Source organism: Caloenas nicobarica, chromosome 23, assembly GCF_036013445.1.
Source record: "Caloenas nicobarica isolate bCalNic1 chromosome 23, bCalNic1.hap1, whole genome shotgun sequence".
Classification (NCBI taxonomy): domain Eukaryota; kingdom Metazoa; phylum Chordata; class Aves; order Columbiformes; family Columbidae; genus Caloenas; species Caloenas nicobarica.
The window spans coordinates 1,614,200-1,641,722 of NC_088267.1; the positions used below are offsets into that span (position 1 = coordinate 1,614,200).

General features: G+C 55.0%; 2 protein-coding genes across 12 annotated transcripts in view; both read right to left on the reverse strand.

Moving 5' to 3' along the window:
- The window catches only part of SDC3 (syndecan 3), a 34,576-nt gene extending 12,121 nt beyond the window's left edge, over positions 1-22,455 (reverse strand). For all 4 annotated transcript variants that reach the window (XR_010607478.1, XR_010607477.1, XR_010607479.1 and 1 more), the window contains exon 1: positions 22,331-22,455. Coding sequence is in view for 1 of the 4 variants with exons in the window: in XM_065650652.1 (XP_065506724.1) it covers positions 22,331-22,417 (87 nt within the window). In the remaining 3 variants the exon portion in view is untranslated. The remainder of the gene's footprint in view (positions 1-22,330) is intronic.
- A 3,277-nt stretch (positions 22,456-25,732) lies between these two features.
- The window catches only part of PUM1 (pumilio RNA binding family member 1), a 63,196-nt gene continuing 61,405 nt past the window's right edge, over positions 25,733-27,523 (reverse strand). For all 8 annotated transcript variants that reach the window (XM_065650338.1, XM_065650344.1, XM_065650339.1 and 5 more), the window contains exon 22: positions 25,733-27,475. In XM_065650338.1, the coding sequence (XP_065506410.1) occupies positions 27,344-27,475 (132 nt within the window). In that variant the 3' untranslated portion in view covers positions 25,733-27,343. The remainder of the gene's footprint in view (positions 27,476-27,523) is intronic.

The following is a 27,523-nucleotide window of genomic DNA, read 5'->3' on the forward strand; positions in this document are numbered from 1 at the left end:
CAACTCTGGGACATGAGACGGGGCAAAGGCAGGGGAAGGGATGAACGTGGAGAGCATCAGCAGGGATGACCAGCCTGCTCCACATCCCAACAAGTGGGCAACTAAAGAGGAAAAAGAAGATTGATTCAGCATGAAAACAGCCTGTAGAACAGGCTGGTGTGATGCAGGTGAGCACAAGGACCTGCTTGCTGTCCATCCCTCCCCATCCCTTGATGCCAAGCACAGCTTCTTGTCTCTGCATCCCATCCCGCTCGCAAAACAAACAGCAAAACCAAAAAGCCAAAGTCCCAAAGGTCTGTTTGCATTTCAGCCCAGTGAGACAGCTCTGGGAAGCCCAAAGATCCGCTCCCAGATCTGCAGCCCTGGGACAGGACAAGGTAGCAGAATGTGCTTGCCAGGATAGAGCAATGCAAATGCAATGGCAGGATTCAAAAGCAACAATTTGCCCTGCAAAGGAGATGCCAAATCCGGCCACATCGGAAAGCTCAGAATGACACAGCCAGGGTCAGCAATCCATCAGGGGCTGAAAGCCCTTTTCTCTGGGAAAACGCATTTAAACTGAGAACTTACTGCAGGAAAAGCATTGATTATTTCTACGATATTTTCTATGGGATATTTTCAGTTAATCACCCCCTGAAAGCAGCTTTTGGGTGTTTTGTATAGAAAACCTTAATAACTCACCTCAACACGTGATTTAGTGACGCTATAAACAGTTGAAATAATACAAACTTGCACATAAAGTTGGAATGAAAACATTGTTTCTGAACCTTAAGGACTCCACAATTCTTTTCCTATTGCAAAAAAAGAAATCACTGAATTTCCACTCTTCAATCCAAGGCCGCAAGTTAAAAATAAATCTGTTGGAAAGCTGCTCCAGACAGCAGCTCAGTGTCACCAGGACCAGCTGCTTTGGGAAAAGACCTCGATGTCCCAGCATTGTCAGTCCTGGTCGAGATTTTCCCTGAGGACTGATGCTAAAGACCAACGGAGCATGGCTGGAGTTTGGGGGTGCAAGATGCTGGTGGAAACCAGGGGCTGATGCTCATGGCCAGCAAAGATCTCACTCGCAAAACGTGGTGTGAGCTTGGGCAAGCAGCAGCCAGTGATTTTGTGTAACTTCATTCTTTCCCAGATTAATTAAGCCCCTGAATAACAGCTGCCTAAACCCCAGTGCATTTTGATTTAATAGGGCGGTTATTTTATGCAAGGAAAATAATCATTAACATTTACCGAAGAGCGGCAATTATTCCAGCTTTGTATCGATTCTCCGCTGCCAATGCAGGCAACGCTGCGAGGAGCCGGGCTGGGAGCGGCTGCTCCCCAAAACCTGCCTTCGGTTTAATCATTGCTTGGGGAATATAATGAACCGCCGGCCCAGGCTCAGCTATTCGAACAGCATCTTTTCTTCCTCCTCCTTGGGATCATCTGTCTCATTTTTTTATCCTGATTCTTCAATGGATTAGCGCCAGATCCTACCCCACTACAATAAATATCCGCGAGCCAGGGTTGGCATGAAAAATAGCAAACCTTCCAATGTAAATTGTTGCTAACACCTCATCTCCCAGCACGCTCTGCTTTTTACCTCCAGGGAAGTGAAGAATAAAGAAAAAAAATAAAACCAAACACACAAACAAAAGTCCTCACCTCCTGCTGCATGTGAAACGAGGGATAAGGAGGCACAAAGGAGCCCAGCAAGGCTCGGCTGGGGTTGCATCAAGCAGCTGAGGTGGCTTCTTGGGTGGCAGGTCCCCCTAAACCCAAAGCACCCCTGGGGACCACCCTGTTTGGCTCCTGTGGTTCAAAGCCCAGCCCTTGGCCCCACAGCTGTGGGTCTGGCCAGGGCTGATGGAGCACTTGGCTGGAAACGATGCTCTGGGCAGATGTGGGAGCCGGGCAGGAGGTTTCCCCAAGCTTGGGTGAGCCAGAACGGGGAAAACAGATTTATTAGCAGGGCCTGTTGCGATAGGACAAGGGTGATGGTTTTAAACTAAAGGAGGGGAGATTTAGGTTAAGTATAAGAAATTGTTGGCCCTGAGGGTGGTGAGAGCTTGGCCCAGGTTGGCCAGAGAGGTGGTGGCTGAACCACCCCTGGAGACACCCCAGGCCAGGCTGGACGGGGCTCTGAGCAACCTGAGCTGGTGCAGATGTCCCTGCTCATGGCAGGGGGCACTGGGGGGGCTGGGAATTCTATGATTCTAAAAGCCAAGCAGAGCTCGGCTCTGCAGACCCCTTGGTACCCGGGAGTAGGGAGATACCTGTTTGCCCAAAAATCCCTATCCCACAGAGAGCATCCTGCCAACCCACAGACACCCTGCCTGGGCTGGAGCAACCCCAGCTGGGCTGGCAGGGACAGGCAGGGACAGGCAGGGACAGGCTGCCCGCACCCCCCGCTCTGCCCCTGCCCTCCTCCACCTCCCTGCTCTACCTGGCCAGCCCGATTTCTTTCCTCCCTGCAGGATTCGAGATGCGCTCCAGACTCATTAATTCCCCTGGGTTTGCACATTGCCATGGCGACGCAGGCAGCTCCGGGAAAATCCTGCCCTCTCCGGCACGCTGCCCGCGGACCCCGGGCCCCCAGCCAGGGATGCTCACGGTGGGTCTCAGCCCCCCAGCTCCAGCCACCGTTTCCTTCCCGGCTCTCAGGAGCTGCCACCATGCGCGGGAACTGCCCCCACTCAGTCATTACAGAACTCATTTAATTTGCTCTGCTCCATAATCCTATTGCAGCTTAACGTGCAAAACTGTCTCGAGCTTTTCTCACCTTCCACAAAGGCGTGTTTCAGAGCTCGCTCCCCTCCCTGAGACTCAGCTCTCCAAAGAGCTGCAAAATAAGACTTTAAATATATATATGTATATATTTTTCCCTGCCCTTCCTCGAGCGCTTGGCACAGGGACTGCTGCTGTGTCTATTAAACACCTCCCCAGCGCAGGACGTTGCTAATTGGCACTTTGGGATTCACACGCTCCCCGTCTCGCCTCCGGCTCCTCCGCAGGGACCCAGCAGCACAGACGGGTCCCCAGAGCCATCGCCAGACCCAAACCAGGGGGAAAGATGCTCCCACGCTCCATATCCAGACCATGGTGAAAGCGTTTGGCCAAGACAAAAATCTTTGGTTGCTGTCAAGGGGCAGGGAGCTGTGGTCACAGCCACATATTAAAAATATATATATATAAAAACATATATATATATATATATATATAAAATTGGAACTTGCATGACTCCAGGGGCCGCCATCACATTAAAGAGAGGTTAAAAACCTCCTTGCTCTCCCCAGCAAAAGTTAGAGAGTGAAAGCTCATTTCCAGCCCCATTTACTGAAAAGTAAAGACCAGAAATTTGGACCTTAACACCTCAAAACTGGAAGAAAAACCAACCAAACAAAAACCTTGAGAGCTTTTAAGTCAGACCCGTAAGTGAGAGGAGCTCAGCAGAAAGTTTTGCACATCCAAAAGTTTTGTCCCACAGAGAAACAAACCCGACGCCGAGGAGCTGCAGGAGCACGCGGGCGGGAAGAACTGAGGTGCGGCACCTTGCTGGAAAGCAGCACCCTCTTAGTCGCCTAATTATATCTGAGAGGCTTTGGATGGGGACCTGGCCTCATTATTCCTACTTAAGGTGACACCTTCATGCATCCTCCCGCCTATTGCCCATCCAGAATGGGTGAAAATAAATTACTCCCCAGTTATTTTGGCCTCATAAGGGGTTTATTGCCCGTGAGTCCCGCAGAGCAATCAGGTCCTTCCAAGTTCGGTTTTTCTTTACAACCCCAGCAGCAGAAAGCGGGGGGAAAATAGGTGTTGGGGACAGTTTGATACGGGGAGCCTCAGACACTGGTGTCCTTGTTCTCTGGCAGCCACGCTGCACGGGGGAAACCTAATCCTGCTCCCTCCCCGCTCGGATTTCCCAGCTTTTCTGTGTTAAAGCACTGATGAAACAGGCAGCAGTGCTAACAAAATATTATGGTGGCACCAGCCCTTCAAATGCAACGATTTAATACTCAGTGCCATTAAAATCAAAGCAGGGATGGAGGAAGGTTTTGCATGTGCTGCGCTCCCATCTCCTCTATTTATTGCACATCCCTAATGTGCAAGGGGGTTAATCCTTGTTGAGACCATCCTGAAGACAAGCCCTCAAAGCAAAGCTCCAATTTTTTGCACCTTAAAAATAGATCGACAGGTGATTAGATTCAGAGCAACTGGGCGTTAGTGCTGCAAAGGGGATGTGAAAACCCCAGTTCAGGCTCCTTGCAAACGGCGAGCGGTTCCCAGCGCACGTGCAAGTGCTTCTCACTGCCGAGAGTAACCCAATTTCTGCTGTCTGGCCTCATCACTCAGCTCTCCACCGAGAATTAGAGCAGGGTGGGGAGTTCACATCAGCCTCCCCACCGTGCCCAAGGAGCAGAGGTGATGCCCCAAAGCAGACAGTGGTCACCCAGGCCACAAAATTCATTTCATCTGCATTTTACAACTGCAAAATCAACCCACCTCCCTCCACAAGTGCTCAGGAGCAGGTCCACATTTCCCACCCCCAGCAGATCACTGCTGGCGTTCCTCGATTTAGAAGGGAAAAAAAAAAAAAAAAAAAAAAAAGGTATTTCCTCTTTCTAGTCTGCACACAAAGAGCCTCAGCCTATATTTATCTGCCCTGAACTTTATCTGCTGCAGTTATTCATCTGGAAATGTAATCAATCTCCCTTCCGACAGCACCGGCCCCTTCAGCACAGCTGCCCTCCCCTCTGCAGCCAGAAGCCTCAAGCAATCAAACCTGATGTGTGAGAAAGGAAAATACAAATGCAATTAAAAAAATAAAAATTCCCTGCATGGGGCAGCTCGTGTTAAAACTCTGCTTTTTTGCATGTCACCCTTTTTTGTGCAAAAGGAGGAGAAATGGTCCCAAGGGACCCGCTGGAGCACCCCAGCAACGGGGTGACCCCAAACGCGGCCACCGCTGGGACATGGGGACCTGGTTCCCCATGCGACCCATCTGGAAGTGCTTAGGCTCTGCAGGAAAGCTCAGGTTTCCAGATGAAAGAAAATGTCTCGAATCTGCCAAAGATCAGAGCCCTGACCCGAGCGTTGCCCGTCTCTGGTTACTGGTCCTTGCCCAGGAGCCGCCAGCCCCGCAGGGCTCGGTTTACCCAGAAAATAAAAGAGCTGGAGGCTTTGAGCCTTATAAATGAGCAAAACTTCTGCCAATGGACAAAACCACTCCATGCTCTCACCGTCCCCACACTGGGAATGGGGGATTTAAAGGCTTTTTGCATGCGCTGGGAAATATTTCAAGATATCCCGTCTGCATGCGATGTGTGTACGTGTGAAAGGGGGTTATGCCTCTGGAAAGGGTTGTTCAAATATTTATACAGCCCGAGCCTCCTAGTTTCCTGCCCCCAGATGAGGTCCTCTTAATGAAATGTAGCTAAACAAGCCGCTTCCATTCTGCCTTTGCAACGATAATTACACTGATACAGTAAGCGGGATGGCAACGATTCAACACCTCACTGGAGAGATGAAAACCAGCGTCCTTAAGGCAACATCAACCAGGCAGCATCAGCCCCCAAGCTTGGGAAGAGGGTTTGTATTTCAGTGGTGGGACCTCACCAGGGACCCGCAGTCTGAATATAGTCTGGATCTCCCCACTTTTTGTTGAAAACTAAATCCCTTGTCCTATCGCAACGGGACCTGGTAAAATCGCTGCATCCAGCTCTGGTCAGGCTGGACGGCACCTGCAGCATCTCCAGCCTGGGCACCTCCAAGTGTCCTGCCAGCAGGATCGGAGGGGTTGCAGTGACCCAGGGGACAGTCACGTCTCTGTGCACTTTCCAGCAGCTCGTGCTGGAGCAGGGACAGACCCCGCAGCCCAGCCGGGGGCTCTGAAGGGGGATGAGCAGAGCAGGAGCCGCGCAATGGGACCGTGCTCCATCCCACAGACAGCGGCAGCATCCCGGTGTGACATCAATGTCCCCAAGCCCCACACGCCTCGAAAGGGCAGCTGTATGTTGTAGTGCAGCCTGGCTCACACGGAGCATCCTCTCTGCTGTTCAGGTGGGGAAACTGAGTCACAAAGAAACTGGGCAGCATCTCCCCAGGACTCCTGGATCCCCTCACCTCTGGTTGGGCATGCGGAAAGCCAAAAATCGGTGTGTCTGGGGGTGCTGGGGCCATGACCCACCACAGCATCTTGTCTGACGTGTTCACAAACCATCTGGCCCTACACAGTGATGGGCTCCCCAGGAAAAAAAAAAAAAATAATAAAAAAAAGAAGATGATCTTCAGCTCACTAGTCATTTTTTTCAGATGTAAAATTGATTAAAATAAACCCAGTGATCTGACTTAGCTGTTTCTATTTAGGACCTGAAATAAGGACTTGTGAGCCCAAAAGCTTATCTGCTTTGGAGCTTTTTTTCCCCAGCCGTATCGGCTGCTCTAATAAAAGATACAGCCTCCCTGTGCCAACCTCCTCGCACTCACATCCTTCGGCTGTCACGCTTCCACCCGTACAAGCACCATTGATTGCTCCACTGGCTGGAGCAAGGAGCGAGGTCCCCGACTGCCATCGCTCAGCGGAGGAGCGACAAGGTTACAACTCACCCAGCTGCTGCTCAGCTCACAAAAAAAAAAAAAAAAAAAAAAGCAAGAATTTGTGTTCAAAAATCTGCCTCCTTCTCCCTGTTTATTTTCATGGCAGGTAGTGATCTTCCCGCCACATTCCCAGCCCAGCACAAATCCGGGGTGCGCATCCAGCACCAGAATTCACGCTGGAAAAGCCATGGGGGCTGGTTTGGATGCAAAGGGAGCAGCAAAGCTTGGGTGTAAGTGAGGCTGGAGCCCAAGCCTTGAAGGGTCCCCTTGGCCATTTTGCTGTGGCTGGGGACAACAGGGGACCTGGGGATGTGGGTCTGTGCTGGGGAGCACATTTGGATGCTTAAGACTGGGAATGGGGGACAGAAACACTGAGATGATGGACAGGGGACTGTGATCCCACAGCCCAGCTCTCCCTGGGTGCCCGGTCCCCAAATTCCAGGCTGAAATGGTGACACTACTGCAAATCGGGCTCCCAGGTCCTCCAAATCGGGGATATCCCCCGCTGGAGACATCAGTGGCTGCTGCCCCTCGTGCAAAGAGAGCGGTGGGACACGCACCTCACTGCAAACCCACCACAGCGCAACCCCAGCAGCGGGGCTTGCGCATCCCCCCACCCCTACCAGCAGATTTTGGCAGCACCCGTGCCCAGCCCTGGCCATTGCTCACTCGGAAGAAAACCCAAGCTCGCCCTGCGCTCGGTTCCTCTGCCCGCAGCCAGTTCAGCGAGGGACAGGGCGAGGATTAAGGATGCGATACGGAGCGGATTACCCACAGCCCTCGCTGGGCACCCAGATTGCCTGTGCCGTGGGGGGAGGGCAGCATAAAACCTCGTGCTTTTGCACTCGATGGATTTTTTTATGGTGTAATAAAATGGAGGATTTACCTAAATGCTCAGATTACACCAGGGGAGTGCGCATGCAGTGGCAGAAGCGAGCGATGTCCGCCGCAACACTGCGATGGGTGAGCAATCCTCGTCTGACCAAAGGGGCACTTTTTCCCCAGGAATTCATCACCCTCTGCCAGTCTCTGAGCAGCTCAGTGAGGCACTTCCACCCCCTTTTCACCCATGGGGAAACTGAGTCACGGAGCAAATCCCCAGCACGGGTATAAGTCACGTTTCCCATTGACTTCAGCAGGAAAAACATCGGAGACGAGCAGGAATCTCCCCTGCTCATCCCTACAGGCACAAGCATCAGCACCCCTGCGCACCCCAAAGAGCACCCCAACATTCCCGTTACACCCAGTAGCCCAGAACTTGCGCTCATCCCAGCTCTGCTTCCACCTTCCCTCCCGCCTGCTTCCCAAAACACACAAGGACATGTGTCTGTAGATAAAAAGTGCTATTATTAGCATCTCATATCATTAACCTCCGGGACTCGCTGCTACGCGTGGCATCCCCAGGGACAAGGTTTCAGAAGGGTGCAGCAAACGCAGGGACGGGGCAGGTTTACACCAGCCAGAATGAAAACAAGGTTGTGAATTTGCACGTCGCTGGTGTGAAGAGGTTGTCCTCTATGTTCATCCAAAATAAAGTGTTTTGCACACTCCAGGCTGCTCTGAAAACATGCGTTTCTGGCCACATCCCAACCTGGGAGCAGGAACACTGGCAAAGTGGTGATGGGTCTGCTCTCCATGGCCCCAAAACCCTACCAGGACCAGGCTGAGCATGCAATTTGCCAGAACACTGAGGATTAATGCAGAGCTTCCTTTAGTAGCTCCCTCTCTGGGTTCGTGCTGCTGCAGGGATGCTCCAGAGGATGCTCCTTGCACGCACTGCATAGAAATCCTAATTTCTGCCCTTTGCTCATCCAGCTGAGCCTCACTGAGCTCCACTCCCTGCCCAAAGCCATCCCTGGGTCAGGATCAGCTCCGGTTCCCCATGTGCTGAGCTCACCCAGCCTTCAGCATCTCCAGCAATGGGTTTGCACAGCATCCCACAGCCCCTTTATCCCAGCACATTCCCGTTGCCTGGCCCAAATTTTCCTGGCTGTAGGAAAATCCAAACCACAGCACTGTACCAGCTACTATGAAGAAAATTATCTCTATCCCAGCTGAAACCTGGACACATGCAGAGGACTGCTCCCCCGCCCCCCAAAAAAAGATGCTCTTCAGCACTGGCATCCAGCATCATTTGACCCCAGCCCAGACTCGAGGGGTCATATCCTGAGCGGGCAAAGCAGCCCCCAGGGTGACGTCCCCACTGTCGCCCAGGGTGTCACCACTGTCCCCCAGGAGGTCCTAAACTCTAATTGCAAGACCCCTAATGGTTGATTTCCCCTCTCCAAACCCCGCTGCCTCCCGTCATCCCCCTGTCCCTGCGGCTTTATCTTCCTTAAGCCGATTGCCGGGGAACCTCCGGTGTGCGCGGGCTGGCCGGCCGGCAGGTGAAGCAGGCGCTGCTCAGGGGGTTGCAGCAAGAGCCTGTCTGCCAGGATTAAAGGGAATTACAGCCACTGCTTAAAGGCAGTGGCGGCAGCGAGACAGAGCGAGGCAGGAGCCAAAGCACCACCCGAGAGCGGTCCCCAGCCATGAGCATGCTCCTCGGGGCTCCCTGTTGTGTGCTCCCCTTATTCTCCACCTTGCAACCACGGCAGGCGGGTCTGGTCCAGACTTTCCATAAATACAAGTGGGAAATGCCCATGGGGTGTTTTCCCTCTTTACAGGCTGAGAGAGTTGGGGTGCTCAGTCTGGAGAAGAGAAGCTCCTGGCAGACCTTATTGCAGCCTTTCCGGACTTAAAAGGGGCCGATAAGAAAGATGGAGACAGACTTCTGGGCAGGACCTGTTGCGATAGGACAAGGGGTGATGGTTTTAAACTAAAGGAGGGAGATTCAGGCTGGACATGGGGAAGAAATTTTTTACACAGAGGGTTTGCTCCTGCAGGGACCAGATGGCTCGAGGGACCCTAATCCCAGCCGGCACAGGCCAGGAGGGGTCTGGGACCTGCGGGCAGACAGCTGGCGGAGCAGAAAAGCTGCGGGGGTAGGAAGGTCCCAAAGCAAGGGACAGCACCGGAACACGGGCGCTCTGGAGGGGGACAAGTCGCAGGCTGGGGGCTGCCAGCAGCTCTGCAGTGCCGTCAAGGGGTTAATCCTCTCCCTGCGCAATGATGCAACAAGAAAAATATGTGAAAGAGCCCCAGCATAAATCAGGTTTAACACCCCCACAGCCTCCAAGCCGAAGGAGCTGCATAAAACCCTGAACTTGACAATTGCATAGTCCTTTCCAGGCTTAAAACCTACCAACCAACATATATCCCACCAGATCTACACCCTGGGATGGCACAACAGGGATGGGAGCTGCTGGAAATGGTTGGGAGGCAGCGGGGCTGGGTCCAGGTTTGGTTCCCTCCTGCCACATTTCCCATCATGGATTAAAAAAAAAAAAAAAAAATCCCCCGTTTTTCTCTCCCTAATTATGGCCAGAAAAGGTTTGCTGTGCTGGGGAGCACGGTCTCTGTGCTCCAGCTCCTAATTACAATGCAGAGTGTGCAAAATACAGGTCACCCGGTGCTATTATTACACACCTGGATGGTTTCCATTAATTAAGGGAGGGAAAAAAAAAAAAAAAGGAAAGCTGTGGAGGGAGATGTGCAACACGGGAGCCTGAAGGGATGGATGTAAAAATACCCGGCGTGGGGACGAGCCGCGGGTGACTCACGGGGACTTGGCAAAGCGCAGCCAGCCCCGGGACGCCGAGCAGATGGGCTCCAAAGATGGGCTGGTGGCCCGTCCCCGTCTGTGCTGGGTCCATGGGTGATGCTGGCACAGGCTTCCCAGCTGCGGATAATGGGCATAATGGGGGTGTCTTTGTGTCCCGGGGTGGTACACGGTGGACAAGGGTGTTGCACGATGTGGCGGGTGGGCAAGGGGAAGAACAAGATGCTCTCCCTAACGCCGAATCCCCGACAGCAAATAAATCCCAGGAGCCTCTTGACACCCTCCTCTTCCTCACCCTTCCCGCACAATACACACCAGCTCCAGCTCCCACCTTGGGCTGGCTCTCCATATCCCCACAAAAAAAAAAGAGGACCTTATTTTTTTGTCCTGCAAACCTCTGACCTGAAGTCTCATCTCACTTGGGCACGTTGAAACGTTCCCTCCAGCCAAGCCCCAGCGCTGCCAGCCTGCTGTTCCCTGCCTGCTTAGATAACAGCCCTTTGCTAAACAATGAAAACGCAAGGAAAAGAGCAATTATGCTTTTCAAAAGCCAGCCAAGCGCAGCCCCAACCCTCCCACCCGTCTACCAGGTCCTAGTGCTGAGACGAGGGCAGGAACCAGCAGCACAGAGTGGGTCCCCGTGACCCAGCAGGTCCCATCCTCTGCCAGGGCACAACCCGTCCCCGCAGCGGCGAAAAGGCTTTGGGGTGCTTGGGGAGCCCCATCCTGGCTCCTTCAACGCTGGGAAGGCGACCACAGTATTTTAACTCGTACCCCCTCCTTAACTTTCAGTGGAACAAGGAGGACAATGCTTAATTGTGTTGTGGGAAGAAGAAAATGATCTCACTGCTGTTTGTGGAAGGAAAGGTTTCGGCTGGAAACGCCTGCGTGTTGAGGGAAATCACCCACCGACGGGGGTGGGACGCGGGAAGCGGCCGCGCCGCACCTCAAATGGCTTTTCCGTGAGGTTTCCCGTGGGCTCAGCCCTCCCCGGGACCCCAGCACAGCTATTCAGGGACGTGGGGGCACGGCCCAGGGACCACAGGCTCAAAAGCCTCTTCTGCTTTTGGGCACACGATGCCCTTCCCAGCCGGCGCGGCCGCGGTGACTCAGGAGGCTGAAACCCCCTGGTCCGAGGCCACCACCGTGTCACCTCCTCCGGTGGGGAGCCCCTCCATGGAGCGAGTTGTCCCACCGGGTGATATTGGCACAGGTCCGATGCACGATAACATAATTTTTTCCCCCCCTAAAGAGGCTAAGGAGAAATGTGGACACCCCAAAACAGCTCCCCGGGGAGTGCAGGACGGCTTCGGTGAGCGGTCACCGTGCCAGGGATGCTCCACCAAAACCGCAGCCATGGCAGTAAAAAGCCTCTTAATGACCACGAAAAGCTATTGTGGTATTTTTTTTTAAATTTTATTTTGTTTTCTAAATACCACTTCATTTTCTGGGATTGGCTTAATTGTGGTCATCAAGGTGGCGAGGGGGAGCACTGAGGGATGGGGGTTGTAACGATGCTTTGTTTGTGCCACGGTTAAGGGGCACAAAAAGGAAAAAAATCTATCACTGCCCCAATACTGTGATAACCATCACCATTCTGCTCCTAAAACTGCTACAGCTAAATTATCAGAGCCCTGTTGCCCCTTCCAATCCGCTCTTGTGCTGAGCCACAGTTAATGAACTTCCTAATAATTAATTAGGATTAATCAGGAACATACTAGAGCCTCTTGCATGCAGCTGCAGATTAATACTGACTCCCTCTCCCCTACAACAGGTCCCTCAAACCGCTGGCAAAAAAAATGAAGGAGCCCTTTTCCCAGGCATCCCTTTGCCTTGTGGCATTTAATTAGGAATAATTAATCAAGGGTGGTGCTTTGCTGATTGCTGGCCCAAGCAGCAGAACGGGGTGTTTGCATATATTTGATGAGAAGGTGTTTCTGCCCACCTTCCCCAGAGTTGTCATGGAAATTGTAATGGATGTGGATTAAGATGCTGTGCTTGCCAAATGCAAACGTGCTGCGGTTTTCAGCGGGACTGGAGGAGATCAGCCAGAGAAATGCTGCGCTGGGTTAAACGGGCATTGCTGGTGGGAGACCCAGCCTCATTCCAGGGGTGGGGATGGAGAGAGATGAGATGCTCCACGTCCACCCAGACAAGCTTCACGCTTTGCAAACGCAGCTTTAAAGGGATTTTTTTTCTGCCATGACACCAGTAGGAATTAAAAAAAACCCAGAACATCGGGCAGCAGGGAGCCAGGGTGGGATCCGCCAGCATCTGCTGCCAGAAATGCCCAGTGCAGGCAGAGAAACAGGCAGGGACGCAGGCAGGGAGCTCAGCACCATCTCCAGGCTGGACCAGGAGGTGATCCCAAAGCTTCTCCCCCAAAACCTGCAGACCCACGAGCATCCGCTCCCAGAGGTGGGAACAGTTTCGAACACACCTGCAGGGCCCTGGGACAAAGGAGCGGACAAGGAGGGGACGAGGAATTGCTCAGCATCACCGAACCGCAGCCATGCGAGCGGCCAGGAATAGCCCCGATTTACATATGTAGGACGGAGCTGGCCATGCCAGCACGGCCACGACCTACTTTCCTGCTGCCCTGACGGGATGTGGGCACGTTCGGGGCTCCGGAGCTTCAGCTCAGGCCCCCCCAAGCAGCCCACCCCCCCCTTGAGGGGGACTGTCAAACATGCCCATATCCCCGAACGGGGACAGGACAGGGACAGGTACCAGCATCCCTGCATGAAGAGACTGTCAAATGTGCCTGTATCCCTGCACAGGGAGGGGGACCAGCATCCCTGCATGAAGCGCCTGCTTTCCTTCATCTCCTGCACCATCCTCACCCCAGCCTGGGGAGGGAAAGGACACATTCGCGCCCAATAAACCCGGCTGCAGCTGGCAAAGGCGCTGGGGAAGTTCATTTTGGGGCTTCCCTAATTAACCATGGCCAGACACACGCAGGAGGCGCCGACCCCACGCCGGCGTCGCTGCAAACATCGAAAAGTAGAAGGAACCAAATCAACTTCTTGGCGCCCTTTCATTTTAAGTAAAAATTCAGTTTTTAATGCACTTGCGAGAGCCACAAGATTGGGTTTTCAGATGGATTTGGCACTTGTGGTTATGGGAAGTGGGGTTTAGACCTTATCCCATCATCCAGAGCCACCGAGGTGGGAGAGCAGGAGGCAGGGAGCCTGAGGACGGGAAGCACTCAGAAAAGAGCTGGAATAACACACAAACCCTGTTGGTTTGCTCTTGTTTTATTTTTTAACTCTAATTGCTCTTGCTATTTCAATCGAGACAGACATTTCCTTGACAATTTTCAAGGGCTATAAATGTTTTATGCCCCTTTCCTCTCTGCTCAGACAGCAACTTTTGCTGATGCTCGGCGCAAGCAAGACCTGGAGCGGAGCAGCTGGGGGTGCAAAGGGGTGCAAAGGGACCAGGACACCGGCTGCAGGGAGAGGATCCAGCCCCGTATCCACGTGGAAAATCATCATCCCCCCACATCACGTCCTCTCCTTCCCCCCTGTTCCTAGAAGGAGGAAGGAGATCCCACCGCCCGGCCTCTGTGCAAGATGTCTTTCTGCTGCAGAAAACTATATATAGTGCCTAAACCCTTTGGGGGCTTTGCTGCTCTGCACGATATTTATAGCTGGAGGCAAACTCGTACTGTGCTCGCTGGAGCAGCTGGAATTGCACTGCGAGAAGCAGGATCAGGCCGGCGCTGAGCTGAGCATCCCGCCTGGCAGCCAGGATAGACCCCAAAAAACACCGTCACCCCCACCGCCGTGGCAGAGAAGCTGTGGGGGGCTCACCCACCAGGGGTCGGGGGCTTTTGGGGAGAGATTTGGATTCAGTAATGCCCTTTTCTGATGGGTTACAGCGCCAGGACGCTCAGCCCTGGGGAATGACCCGGTTTGCAGACACGTTTGGCTTGTGCTGGAGCTGGCGAGGGTGAACGGGGAGTTTGGAGCTGGGTCGGAAGGAAGGTCCCGTGTGTGGCTTTAAACGCCTCAGCCCAGAGATGGGGCAGGCACCTTGAGCCACATGAATGATCATTAATTAATCCAAATTAAAGGCAAGAGGGCAAAGAGGGGCAACTGTCTGCATCGCACCAATTACAGCACTGGGGGGTGAGGCTCATAATTAACACCCCAAAAATCCAGGGTGTCCTGCCCAGCAACGTGAGCATCCGACACCCCAACACTGCAGGGGACACCCCGGCGCCACAGGTGACACCCCGAGGAGCCGAGCCAGCCCGCTCACCCTCCGGCCAGCCCTCTGCCACAGCCTAATTGCAGCTTGCCAGGCAGCTAACGAGCAACTTGCACCCAAAACAATTATTTACTGATAAATGGGTAAAACAGCTCTTTTCAGTGCCAGAAAAAAAGCAAAAATAACTGATTCCAGAGGCCGGGTGCTGCGGCCCCAGCAGCTCCGCTCACCTGAGCGTCCCAGCCCTGGGGGGCCACGATGTCCCACGGCCACCGAGCCCAGCACAGGACCCCAGTTCATCCCAGTTCACTTGGTACCTCAAGTCCCTGTTTGATCCCCAGGTCCTCACTTAAAGCCCCATTTTCCCCATCAGCAAATATGTGTCAGCACACTCCCTAATGAACACTAGGCTAATTAATGCCAGGATCCCCCCCAGGTCTGCACGGGATGTTTGTCATCGTCCTCTGACAGAGGCAATGGCAGCACCGCAGAGAGTGGGAGCCGTGCACGCTGGCAGGGCACCAACTTGCAACCACTGGTGGCTAATTAGGGCTTAATTAGCACTCATCAGTGCCATGGGAGCATAAGAAGTGGGTGCTCTAGGTGCACCCAGGCGCACTGCCCAGGCCGGGGTGCACCGAGCTCGTCAGGCCTCAGATAGAGGGGTGCGCCCTGCAAACCTGATTTATTATATTTGGAATTATTTGTCCAAGAGGAGGAGGGGACAAAGGGAGCGGTGACACCAGCCGAGGACCAAAACACCCCAAAGTCGCAGGGACGCGGTGGCCATTTCTCCCAGCGCCTCCAAAAAAGGGAACCTCGTACTCTGAGCATCGCCCGAGCTGCGCAAAATCATCCCATTTCATCAACAAATACCTGGCAGCTCTGGGTTTTTCCACTGGGCCGGTGCCAGCGCTTCGAAGCGGTTTAAGTGCCCGTCCCCGCCTCCTCCCCAAACTCCCCGTAAGTGACATCTCCGGTGACACGCAGCTCCGGCTGCTAAACGCCCTCATCCCAACGGCAGGAGATTCCCATAACATCCTCACCTCGCACCGAGCAAACGCACGTGCGGCCCGTGCATGATGGAGAAGGAAAATTAAAAGCTGGATGATGCCAAAAAGCCTCCAAAATGCGGGGTGGGGGGAGCATTATTCCTGCATGCTCTGATTAATCTTTATGGGGTGTGATGGTGACGTTTCCCAGCAGCATCTTGGGACACAACAGAGATCCCCAGGACAGGCAGCACCTAGAAAAGTTGTTAGGAGCCCAGTGGACCCAAATTTGCCTTATATGAGCTGGAAATGGTGGACTGACACCTAGCTCGGGGCAATAAAGCTCTTTGCATGCTCTGTGCCAGCACCACTTGCTGCCTCTGCAGGGAAAACTGCTCTGGGGTAGGAGAGAAACACGGGGGTTTTCTGTCCAGTTACAGCTTTCCTTGCAAAAAATAAGAAATAAACAAGATATCTTTTTTTAAATGCCCCTTTCAGACCAAAACTCCCACTCTCTCTGCCCAAAACGCAGCCCTCTGCTGTATTTTTGACATTTGCTAACGCGAGCATCACACACAAACTCAGCCAAACTCGCACTCGGGACCGCCCGCCCTGCTCAGCAGTTATTCAGCCGGACCAACGCGGCTTGTGAAATAGCTTCACTCCCCTCCTCCTCCTCTGGAAAACAGCATTTTTTGGCAAATAAACTGTTTTGCCAACAAGTTGTGCTCCGTGCTGCCTGGGAGATGATGCTTCTCCCCAGCTCCAGCCTCCTCCATCGCAATTCAGGTCCCACATTGGGGCTGCAGCAGTGGGAACATGTGCCTGGGCTCCCCCACACTGAGGGGTTTTTTCCCCCCTCTTGCTAAAATAATCCTTGTTTCTCCATCGGCCAGGAAAGAAGCAGCAGCCCCGAGGTTGCTGCTGTTATTTTTATCTTGAAATAAATAGTTTGAGTGGCGGCCAAGCTGTTCCGAGGGAGGGAGATGCCTTGCATCGTGGCCACAGAGATGTAAACACACGCGGCCTCCATCCCGGCAGGGGCAGAGCAAACACCCCGATCCCGAGCGGAATGGGCTGAAATCGCCTGTTCTGGGATGCCAAGGTGGAAAAGGGGGATGTACAGTTCGGGGACCGCAGCAGTACCCATCGCTGTTCACCCCCAAAAATCAATGCTATCTCCTCCATCTGCTCAGTGCATTGCGTGCAACCCCACAGCTGAGTTAAATATGGGTTTAATGAGGTCCAGAATTAATCTTTTGAGTCAATTTTACAAAAAAAAAAAAAAAAGCGCCATGAAAGAACCAGCTCTAACAATGCTTTCACCTCACCAACAGCAAAAACGAGCATCTATTTGCCACCGACATAACACCGGGTTCCATCTCTTTCCTTCCTAACCACAGCAAGACTCCAAAAAACACAGTTTTGAGGGGCAGATGCTGCAACCGGGCTGAGCTGGGCAGCCCCAGGAACCGTCCTCTGCCCGGATCCAGCCACGTCCTTCCCCCCACCTCGACTTCCAGCAGCTCCGTCCTGCCCCGGGGCCGGGCACAAAGCGGGGTCTTCACCCCGCGCTGTGCACACGAGGGTCGCTGAAACGCTCGGGAGCTTTGCATGAGAAGCTCGGCATAAATGTCAAATTAATTAACTGGGAAAGATGCATGCGTGGCCACAAAAAGCTCTCTGTTTCGCCCCGCTGCCCTTCCTCCCACCTCCGCTCTCCCTGGAGCCGGGCACTGGCTGCAGCATGCGAAAGAACCGCTGGACACTCCCCATGGCAAATTTTCTGCCCCCTATATAAGGCATCACATCAAGGGAACAGGGATAAACACAAAGTGAGGATGGAAAAGCTGGGAAAACCTCGCCAGCAGCCGCCACTCCTCCCTCCACTCATGTTTTCGGCACCATCTCCAGGGACACGGCCGGGGAGGGATCAGCATCTTCTGCCGGGGCCAGGCTGACACCGCTGGGGTGAAACCAGAGAAACGTTCCCCTTTCGGCCCATGGGAGGCTCGGCGGCATCACCCATTTTGCAGGATAAATCCTTCTCCAGCAGCTCCTCGAGGTCCTGAGCCAAAGGAGCCTCGTGTGGGTGTTAACGTGGAGCGGGGAGGATGCTGGAGGGATGCTGAGGGATGCTGAGGGATGCTGAGGGATGCTGAGGACCACAGCTTCGGTGAAGGTACCTGCCCGCTGCTCCCAGGGGACGCCAAACCACATGCTGAAGGGGGGTTTCCCCCAGAATAACTGCTCCCTGTCTCTTGGACGCTGAGGCTGGGCTTGCAGAGATGCCGAGCACCTGGCTAATACGTCAGGGAGCAGAATAAAAGAATAAAAGAACAAACACACCAGAGACACACAGGGTGCAAGGATGTGATCAGATCCAGCCTCCCCATCCCGCACCAAGCATGGGGAAAGTTTGCGGGGAGGAAGACACGGGTACAGAATTAATGCCCTGCCCTAAAACTCTTTCAGATTCTTTAAAGGTTGGGGAAGGGAAAGGCTCCATCTCCGCAGGATGTGGTGCCTCCCGGCTGCGTTTGGTACCCGGCTCACGTTGCGCCGGGGACGGGCATTCCCCCGGTCCCGCTGCCGTCTCCTGGGCTGCCACGCGTCTCCCAACCCCTTCCAAGGGAAAAGGAGCTTTGGGGACACTTGGGGACTTAACCCCCACTTAGCCCACGCCACACATGGGCAGAGACAGGAGGTGCCAGAGGAGCCTGTGCCCCTCAAGAAGCTCTGGGACCATTATTATTATTATTACTACTACTACTACTTTTGCTGAGTTTCCTCACAAACTTGCTTCACCGCTTGCTTGTAAGCAGGAGCTGGGTGCTGAGCACAGCTGGGAGGGGAGAGCTGGGATGTTCCCACAAACAGGGCTGGGTGGAACCACCGCGTTGCCCCAGCTCACACCAGGGAGCTCAAATCCACGCCCCCGGAGCCAGGCTGAGTCATGACAAACTCGGTACACGCCACACGACTTCACAGCCGCTCCCAGAGCACTCGCAAACCTCAGAAAGGAAAGACCGACACTGGACACCAGGCAAACATCGTGGGAACAAGGATGCCCTGCAAACCCCCGAGCCCCCGCGTCAGTATTGGTGGGACCCAGAGCTGGGGGTGCTCAAACCCCCAAATCCTCTGCAGGGAGAGGTGGATGCTCCACCCCAAATCTCTCTCTCAGGTTCCCACCTTCCCCATCGATTCTCCGGATTGTGCCAAGGGTGGATTTTCAGGGATGGCAGGGAGCAGGGGACACGGTCCCACGCTGACCCTCGCTGGGAGAGCCCCACGGACACCCCGGTGCTAAATCAAAATCACCTCCCCGATAGCCAAGAGCGAGGAGCAGCAGCCCCAGAGCCGTGCCAGGCAAAGCTCCAGCGAGGACACAGACGTGAGTAGCCGGGATCCGCGGAAAGGTTACAGCTAGTCAACGTTCTCAGTAATTAAGGTGATGAGTTGATCCCTAAGCTTGCGCCTCCGCCAGCCAGGGCCGAGCCAAAGCATCCTTCCCCAGAGCACCGAGGGAAGCGGGGTCCCCAGCACGGGGGTGTCACATCGGGCTGGCTGGAGCCCCCGCTCCCCCAGCATCTCGCTGCAGCCCAGAGCACGGGCCACCCTTGTTGATTAAAGCTCATCAGCCCCTGCTTTGCCTGCATCTAATTAACGTGAGCACTGCTGCCTGGCGCTGCCCTCTCCGTCCCCAGAAGGTCCCTGGATGCCACTTGGCTGCCAGCATCCCGACTCCCCACGGAGGATGAGGAAGAGGAGGAGGAATTGGCCACCCCCTCGTCCTGTGTGTGGTCTGCGGGGTGGGGAGCAGCTGGAAAACAGCCTGTTCTTGGATTCCCAGGTGTCTAATAAGGGGTTGAGCTCATCCTTGCTATGAGCACCGCTGATGTAGGGGCTCCTCTCCACCTGGATCTCCCAAACAGGTCCAGACTTCGTCCCCTCTCAAAGTGGTCCCTAGTGAGCCCCAGAGCAATAAGGCAGGGGATGGGGTCAGCGGGGACAGGCAGTGTGAGCTCGTGGGCTTTACAGCCCTGGGAAATCCCAGCCAAAGCCGAACCTGCGTGTCCGTGACACCGTCAGGAAAACCCACTGTCAGGATCGGTCTTGCCATGGGATGCAGCCCCCACCCCGCAGCAGCACACAAAGGGTTAACGGGACCGATCCCAGTGGGACTGATCCCATCATCCCCAAACCCAGGGCCAAGAGGGATCGCAGCCACCACGAGATCAAAGGGAAGCACCGAGTCCCAGGAGACTCATTATGGTTCCCAAACACTCCAGCAAGGCCACGTCCCTGTGTCGAGGTCAACGTCCCCCATCCCTCTGCGCTCCCCAGGGTTGGGGACAGGGGGACGTGGCGCTGGGCCCATCCTGGGGAGCTCAAGGGCTCGGTGCCAATGGGAGCCAGAGTTATTTGACCATTCTCCGCAGTGCAAATATTAATTAATTAATTGTCCGGGTGCTGCTCCAGGGAAGGGACCAGGGTGCAGCGCAGGGTTTGCAGGCAGCGTTACCCAGTTCTCTGCACAACTGCACCAGGGAGACAGGGGTTCCCAAATGCGTCCCACATCCCATTGGCACACGTGGATGCACCAGAGCTGTGCCAAGTCACCGCATCCCATCCCAGCAACCCCAGGAAGAAGCCAAGACTTTGTCCAACAAGACCGAGCTATTAAAAGCCTCAGCAACGAGAAGGCGGGGAGATGAGCAACCTTGGTCCCCTCCGGGTGAGGATGCCCCATGTCTCCTGGAGCATCCTTCAAGGGAAAGCAGCCTCTTCCCTCCCTGGGGCTGCCCCTGCGGTCCCTGACCTGCCCTGCGGTCCCCAGGAGCATCCCAACATCTCATCACCTCCCATCCTGGCATAACCTTTCCTGCCTAAATATCCTCAGCAAATGCCAGCAACCACCTGTGTCGCCTTCCACCAGCCAGCAGCTAAAATTCCACACATGGGGAAGGGGGAAAGCATATTGGGGGGAAGCAAACACCCATGCAACCAACCCTGTGCGCACCACAGGTGCTGGAGATGCTGGCACAACCACACACAGCTCTGGTCACCATGGGCACCCAGCGATGGCGAGGAGCGGTCAGCACAGCTCGGGCTTCCCCGGATCAATGGCAAAGCACAATATTCGGCTTAACAAACTGCCCTTTGATACACCACACAAGCAGCCACGCGACATCACTGAGAGCTACAATATTTATCGCCGCTCGGACGAGTAAATCACGCACCTGATGGTCTTCTGAACAGCGGCTCAGCAGCCTCTTCAGAAACACCAAAGTTGCATTTGCCTCTTCAGGACAGAATAACCACTGCCAGGAAAGCCGGGATAACACCCCACGTGTACCCACTGCCCTGCAGTGCCCACAAACCAAAATCCCAGGAGGACGGGGAAGAGCTCTGGGTTATTGAATGCAGCAGGTTGCATGCAGCCAGGCCCTGGGATGTTTTCCTCTGGAAGAGCGGAGGAGGAGGAGGCAGCCTTCCTCCTGTTCCTCCCGGAGCAGCTGCTTCTCCTGACACGCTGGAGCACAACCGGTTGCGTGGGAAAAGCAGCTCCTAGTTGCTAGAGGATCCTTCCCGGAGAGCATCGCCCAACAGGCAGCTCCCAGCAAAGCCAGCCTGGGTCCCGCAGACGCTCCCCTGAGCAACTCGTGGAAGAGAGAGCACCGGGCAGGGCACGGGCAGGGGGACAAGCAGTTTCGGAAGTGCCACATGGAAGCACAGACCCCTTCCTCCCGCCGATGTCGCAACCCTCCTGTGAGTGGGGCTGGAAACCCCCCCGGCAAGCAGCCGGGCAGAGAGGGGCAGTGCCTGTGCGGGCAGGGGGCAAACCGCAGGCAGGGCTTGCCTGCATCTACCCCTGTGCGGGGCTGGGGCTGCAAGAGAGATTCCGGGGGGCAGGCACGGGGGGCTCGGTGCCTGCAGGGACAGAGCAAAACCCCCCAAGATTCTTCTGCCACCAGAGAGTGGGAGTGGGCAGGAGCGGGATCTTCCTCCCTTTCCCCCCCGCAGATTTATTTTTCAGGCGTTTCCCTACGACCTTCAAATGGCACCTGTCTGCACCCCCTCCCCACACACCCAGCAGAGCCCCGGCACCCTGCCTGCCCCCCCGCCCCCAGCACCGCCCCAGGGGAGGGGGACACACCGGCTCCTGCCCGCGGTGCTCGCCGGGGGTCTGCGGCTTTGGGCTGGGGGTGCGGGCAGGGAGGGGCTGGCGCGGCGCGGGGTGCTGGGGAGCGCAGCCCCTCAAGAGCTGGGTGCCGCCCCCCCCGGGAGGGTGCGAGCCCCGGGTCGGGGAGGACGGAGTCCCCAGCTCCCCCAGCCCCGACCCCACCCGAGCCAGCAGGGTGGCGGGTCCCAGGGCAGGGTGCCCGCCCCTCCACCCCAGCCGGTGCCGGTGCCCCCCGCACGGTACCGATCCACGCTCCGCAGCGATCCGGGGCCCGCGCCCCCAGCCCGAGGCGGGTGCCCCCCACCCTTTGCCGATCCACGCGCGGTACCGATGCCGGTCCCACCGCCCCGGCCGGTACCGCTCCCCCTGCCCAGGGCCGGTCCGTGCAAGATGCCGGTCCCAACACCCCCAGAGCGGTGCCGGTTCACGGACGATCCTGATGCCGGTCTCAGCCCCCCCGCCCGGTGCCGGTCCCCCTGCCCGCGGCCACTCCGCGCACGATGCCGGCGCCCCCCACCCGTTGCCGGTCCACGCACGATCCCGAAGCCAGTCCCGGCGCCCCGGCCCGCTCAGCGCTGCCCCGCCCGGTGCCGCTCCCCCCGCCCGGTGCCGGTCCGTACACGATGCCGGCGCCCCCCACCCGTTGCCGTTCCACGCGCGATGCCGGTCCCGGCGTGTCCCCCCCGCACTCACCAGCGCGGCGCGGGCGCTCAGCAGCAGCAGCAGCACCGTGAGGCTCCGCAGCCCCCGGGGCGCCGGCGGCGGCACCTCCCCGGGCATCTTCCTGCCGCAAGGACGGTGGCGGCGGCTGCAGCGGCGGCGGGAGGCGGCGGCGGGGGCGGGGAAGGGCCTTTGTTGCCGCCGCCCGCGGGAGGCGGTGGGTGGGGGTGGGTGCGGGGCCGCGCCGCCCTCCCCGCCGCGCCCCCCCCCGCAGGAAACGCCGGGACGGAGCCTCCCGAACCTGCCCCCGGCCCCGGCTCCCCCGCCCCGCCCCGGGCCAGGCCGCGGGTCCCCCCGCCCGGCTGTGACCGCCCCGCCGCCGGGAGCGGCCCCGGAGCCGGCCCGGGCGGAGCGGGATCGGGGGACACGGGTTGGAGGGAGCCCGGGGCGGGCGGGGGACCCGAGGGTGGATGCAGAGGGGGATGTAGGGCAGATTGGGGTGGCCCAGGGGAAGATGGGGGGACTGGAGCAGGCAAAGGAGGGGACTGGGGCAAACTGGGCGCGGGGGGAAGAGGATGGGAGAGACCTTGGGGCGAGGAGGACCCAAGGGTAGATGGGGGGACCCTGGGGGAGACTGGGGAGACTGGGGTAGGTAAAGGAGGGGACTGGGGCAAACTGGGGGATGAGCCTGGGGCAGGTGGGAGAGACCCTGGGGTAGTTTGGGGAGACCCAAGGGTAGATGAAGGGTCCTGGGACAGATGGAGGGACCCTGGGGTAGATATACGGGGAGACTGGGGTAAAGGAGGGGTCTGGAGGAAAAGGGGCGGCCTGGGGAAGCCTGGCGGGATCCAGGAGTAGATGGAGGAGGGCTGGAGCAGCTGGGAGCCACCCTGCTGCAGACCGGGGGTCCTGGGACAGATGGGGGAACCCAAGGGTAGATACAGGGGGATCCTGGGACAGACGGAGTCACCTCAGAGTGCATGGAGATGAACCAGTGGCAGATGGGGGCTCTGGGATGTGCATCCAGGTGGGACCCCCACCCTGCTCCCTCCCCTGGGCCTCCCTCCCGTGGGACCCTCGGTCACCGTTGGATGGGTGCTGGAGCCAGGGCCACCCCTGAGGGTACAACCCAAGAGGGGAAAATCCTCCTGGCAGAGCCAGGACTCGCTCCCAGCCCCATGACCCGTCCCACAGCACCGTGCCTCAGTTTCCCCTTTCAAAAAAGAAAGCTGTATCAGCGGGGCCGGAGGACAGTGGGACCAGACCACCTCATCATAGCCGTGACATCCATGTGGCTGATGGGTGACCCTCACGCAACTTTGCTCTGAATTTGGGTGTTTGGTCACCCTGACGGGCTGTGGGTGAGCTGGGAACAGATGAGATGGGATATAAATGAGTCGTTTCTCACACGCGTGTAATTCCTCCTAATGGCTTTCACACACTTTCTGTGAAAAGCCTAAAAATATACTCAGATTCTCATAAAAAACCCTTGTCTGAATGCAAAATACATGCTGAGAGGGGGACAAGAAGGGAGCAGGGGGGATTACCTGGAATAAGGGGCATTGCCCTCCCAACACTGCTGGTTCAGGAGGTGAAATCAGCCCAATTCGGCTAAAAATTGGGATGCAGCCCCTGGACCGGGAGATCTGGGGCACGTCCCACCGAGCATCCTCTGCAGTTCCCTTTAGATGGGAAACTCAGAGCAACCCTCCTCTTTGGGGGGGGTGAAATATGGCGGGGGGTTCTGCCTCGGGGTCCCCACCTGAGCCACTTCTCTCCTTTTTAATTGCTCTGTAATTAGCAGGATCGAAATTAAGTTTTTAGGGTTTTTTTTTAGTGTATTAATACCAGGGACAAGCTGGCGGGGTTGTGGGGGGAGAAAAACCCGGGGAAAGGCTTTGGGTGGTGCAGAAACACAGTGGGCATGGGTTGGGGTCCGGGGGGTGGACCCTGAGGCGGGGGTCTGTGGGGCAGTGGAGGGGTCCCTGGGCACTGGGGGTCCCGGGGCACTGGGGGTCCCGGGGCAGTGTGGGTCCCTGGGCACTGGGGGTCCCGGGGCACTGGGGGTCCCGGGGCAGTGGGGGTCCCTGGGCACTGGGGGTCCCGGGGCACTGGGGGTCCCGGGGCAGTGGGGGTCCCTGGGCACTGGGGGTCCCTGGGCACTGGGGGTCCCGGGGCACTGGGGGTCCCGGGGCAGTGTGGGTCCCTGGGCAGTGGGGGTCCCGGGGCACTGGGGGTCCCGGGGCCGGGTGTGACCGGCGCGGCGCCGTTCCCGGGGCTGCACCGCCCCGCCGTGGCCGCGGCCGCCCCTGCAGCTCCGCCGTTGGAAGCGGGAGACGTTCGGTCAGGTCAGGGGGGTGTGCTGAGTCCTGGACGATGTGGAGCCCGGGTGTTGTGGTGGATCCTGGTTGATACCACAGATCCTGGCTGACGTGATGGACCTTGGGTGTTGTGACAGATCCAGATTTCTCCATGGATTCCTGGGGTGCGTGAGGAAGAGTGTGGGCAGCAGGGCAGGGAGGTGAATCCTCCCCCTCTGCTCTGCCCTGGGGAGGCCACATTTGCAGTTCTGGGTCCGGTTCTGGGCTCCCCAGTTTAAGAAGGACGAGGAATTACTGGAGAGAGTCCAGGGAGGGACACGAAGATGCTGAGGGGTCTGGAGCATCTTTGTGATGAGGAGACACTGAGAGAGCTGGGGCTGTTCTGGAGAAGAGAAGCTGAGAGGGATCTGATCAATGGGTCAGTATCTCAGGGTGGGTGTCAGAGGACGGACCAGACTCTGTTCAGTGGTGCCCAACGCCAGGGTGAGGGGCAACAGGCACAGACTGAGACACAGGAGGGTCCATCGGAACATGAGGAGAAACTTCTTTGCTGGGAGGTGCCAGAGCCTGGACCAGGCTGCCCAGAGCGGCTGTGGAGTCTCCTTCTCTGAGACATTCAAACCCCCTGGACCGACCTGTGTGATCTGCTCTGGTGACCCTGCGTGAGCAGGGGGGCTGGGGATCCACAGAGGTCCTGACACCCAGCCAGGCTGGGGTTCTGGGATGAGAAGGTGCCAGGACAATTGTCCCTGTGTCTCTCTGCAGGAGCTGCAGTTAAAGTGACCAAGAGACATGGGGTGGTCGGTCACCTCCAAGCCCCTGCGAGAGAACAGAGGCTGTGGGTGCTCCAAGTCTGTCTGGTCTCTGAAGAGGTTTAGATGTGCTCAAAGACGGGGGTAAAAAATGTCCAAAATGCCAAAACCCCAGAGCCCAGGAGGAGGGGTGGCAGAGATACTACGGGCTTGTTCTGCTCTTTATTTTCCATGTATCTGCTACTCAAGAGTCACCCTCGGCCGACACCGACTCTCCAATTAAAAAAGAGACAAAATCTTGTGGGGGTGACACTAGTGAAGGTGTTTGAAGTAAACACAGAGCCAGATTCCAAAGTTCTGTATTTTTCAAAATAAAGATCACACGTTGTTTAGAGACAATCTACACAAGAGTTACAAAAAATAGTCGCCCAGGCATAAGCATACACAGGTTTGTTAATTATACACATATGGTTACAAGTGTGCTTGCAAAAAAGTTCATTGGAAATATACACAAGGCTCTGTAAATGTACACCGTGTAGTGTTACAATTCTATATTCAAACAAGGAAAATTGACAGTATGTTACATTCACTTACAAGTAGACAAAATGCAAAATACAGTTCATCTTCTGTACAAAAAGGGAAGGTGATTCACACTTTACAAGGTGAAAAGGGACTCTGATTGTAAGGAAAACTAGGGGATTCTGTACTTTTGCACTTTTTGTTTCTTACTGTCACAAAATAAGCAAAACATTACTTTTTAAGATTCAAAAAAACACTATTTTGAACTGAATCATTTTTGTATAACATTTAGAAAGGATCGCTACTGTTCAACTAGGTGACAAATAAAACCAAGCATTTATTTTTTAATTTTAGACATTTAACTAGGCTGTATAAAGAGAACATTTCCTTCAAAAGAAAAAATTTACTTCTGGTTGAAATTACAATTTACAATATACAACACTATATGCTACGACCATAAAAGGTGTGAATATACACTGAAATGCACAGGTTTTGCTAATTCTTTTTTCTTACCAAAAAACGGGTTTATGTCGATTCAAACTTCTCCACATTTACATTACAGAGGTTTACAAATGTACAATTGTACAGTCAGAAGTATGTTCCACTACTAGGGTACATTATAGATACAGATCAGACATCAAAACAAGAAAATACTACAAATTTTTATATATGTAAAGTCTACACCAAGTATACACTATATATTTATAGAAGCAAGACCAAAGCCGAGTTGGATTTTTTTTTTTTCCTCATGCTAAATAATCCAATTGTGTCTCTCAAGGTTAACAGAACCAACCGAGCGGGCAGTAAACAAATACACCTGCCCCCTCCCCTCGCTTTAAAAACTTTCTGGGTTTGTACATTTTCCTCCCCAAAACGACAGCTAAGCTACCTCCTTTAGCATGTTATACTAAAAAAAAAAAAAAGCAATTGAAAAGTTTCAAACACTTAATTTTTTTTCTTAACTGAAGCTTTAGCAAGTTGAATTTTTATTTATAAACAGCATTAAATGTGTCATTTGTGCCATTTAACTAAAATTCAAACTTCTTGCTGACTTTCGACTAAAAGAACAAGGTATTTGCAAAAAAGTTGCCTGCAAGGCAGATGAATTAAAAACTTTTGTTTGTTTACTTCAAACCAACCACCCTGAAAGTTTCCACATTTGGAATATAGATACAACAGTGAACAAAAATGTGGCCTTCCATGTACATTTGATACCTATGTACAAGTATTCTATACACCAGTAAAACAGCAGGGCAATTAGTTAATTAAAAAAAATAATTAGTACATGTTATGCATAATAAAATTAAAGAAATTTACAAAGGCTTTTTCTTTTTTTTTTTTGTTTGTTTTAGCAGTTTAGCAACCAGAAAACGTTTTCTAGGTGTATACTGGAATATTGTCGGTTGCTGGTTGTAGGTGCTGATGGCCAGTGAGCTCCTCCCCACGTCACCGCTTCAGATGATGCCGTTGGGGGGCCCACAAATCGGCCCCAGGTCCACCCCGTTCTTCATGTAGTATTTCTCCAGCTTGGCCAAAATGTGTTTGCCGTAGGTGTACTTGCGCAGCGTAGCGATGTGAGGCCGGATCTAGGGGATAAAAAGAAGGGGTGAGTGAATTTTAAAACTGGATTTACA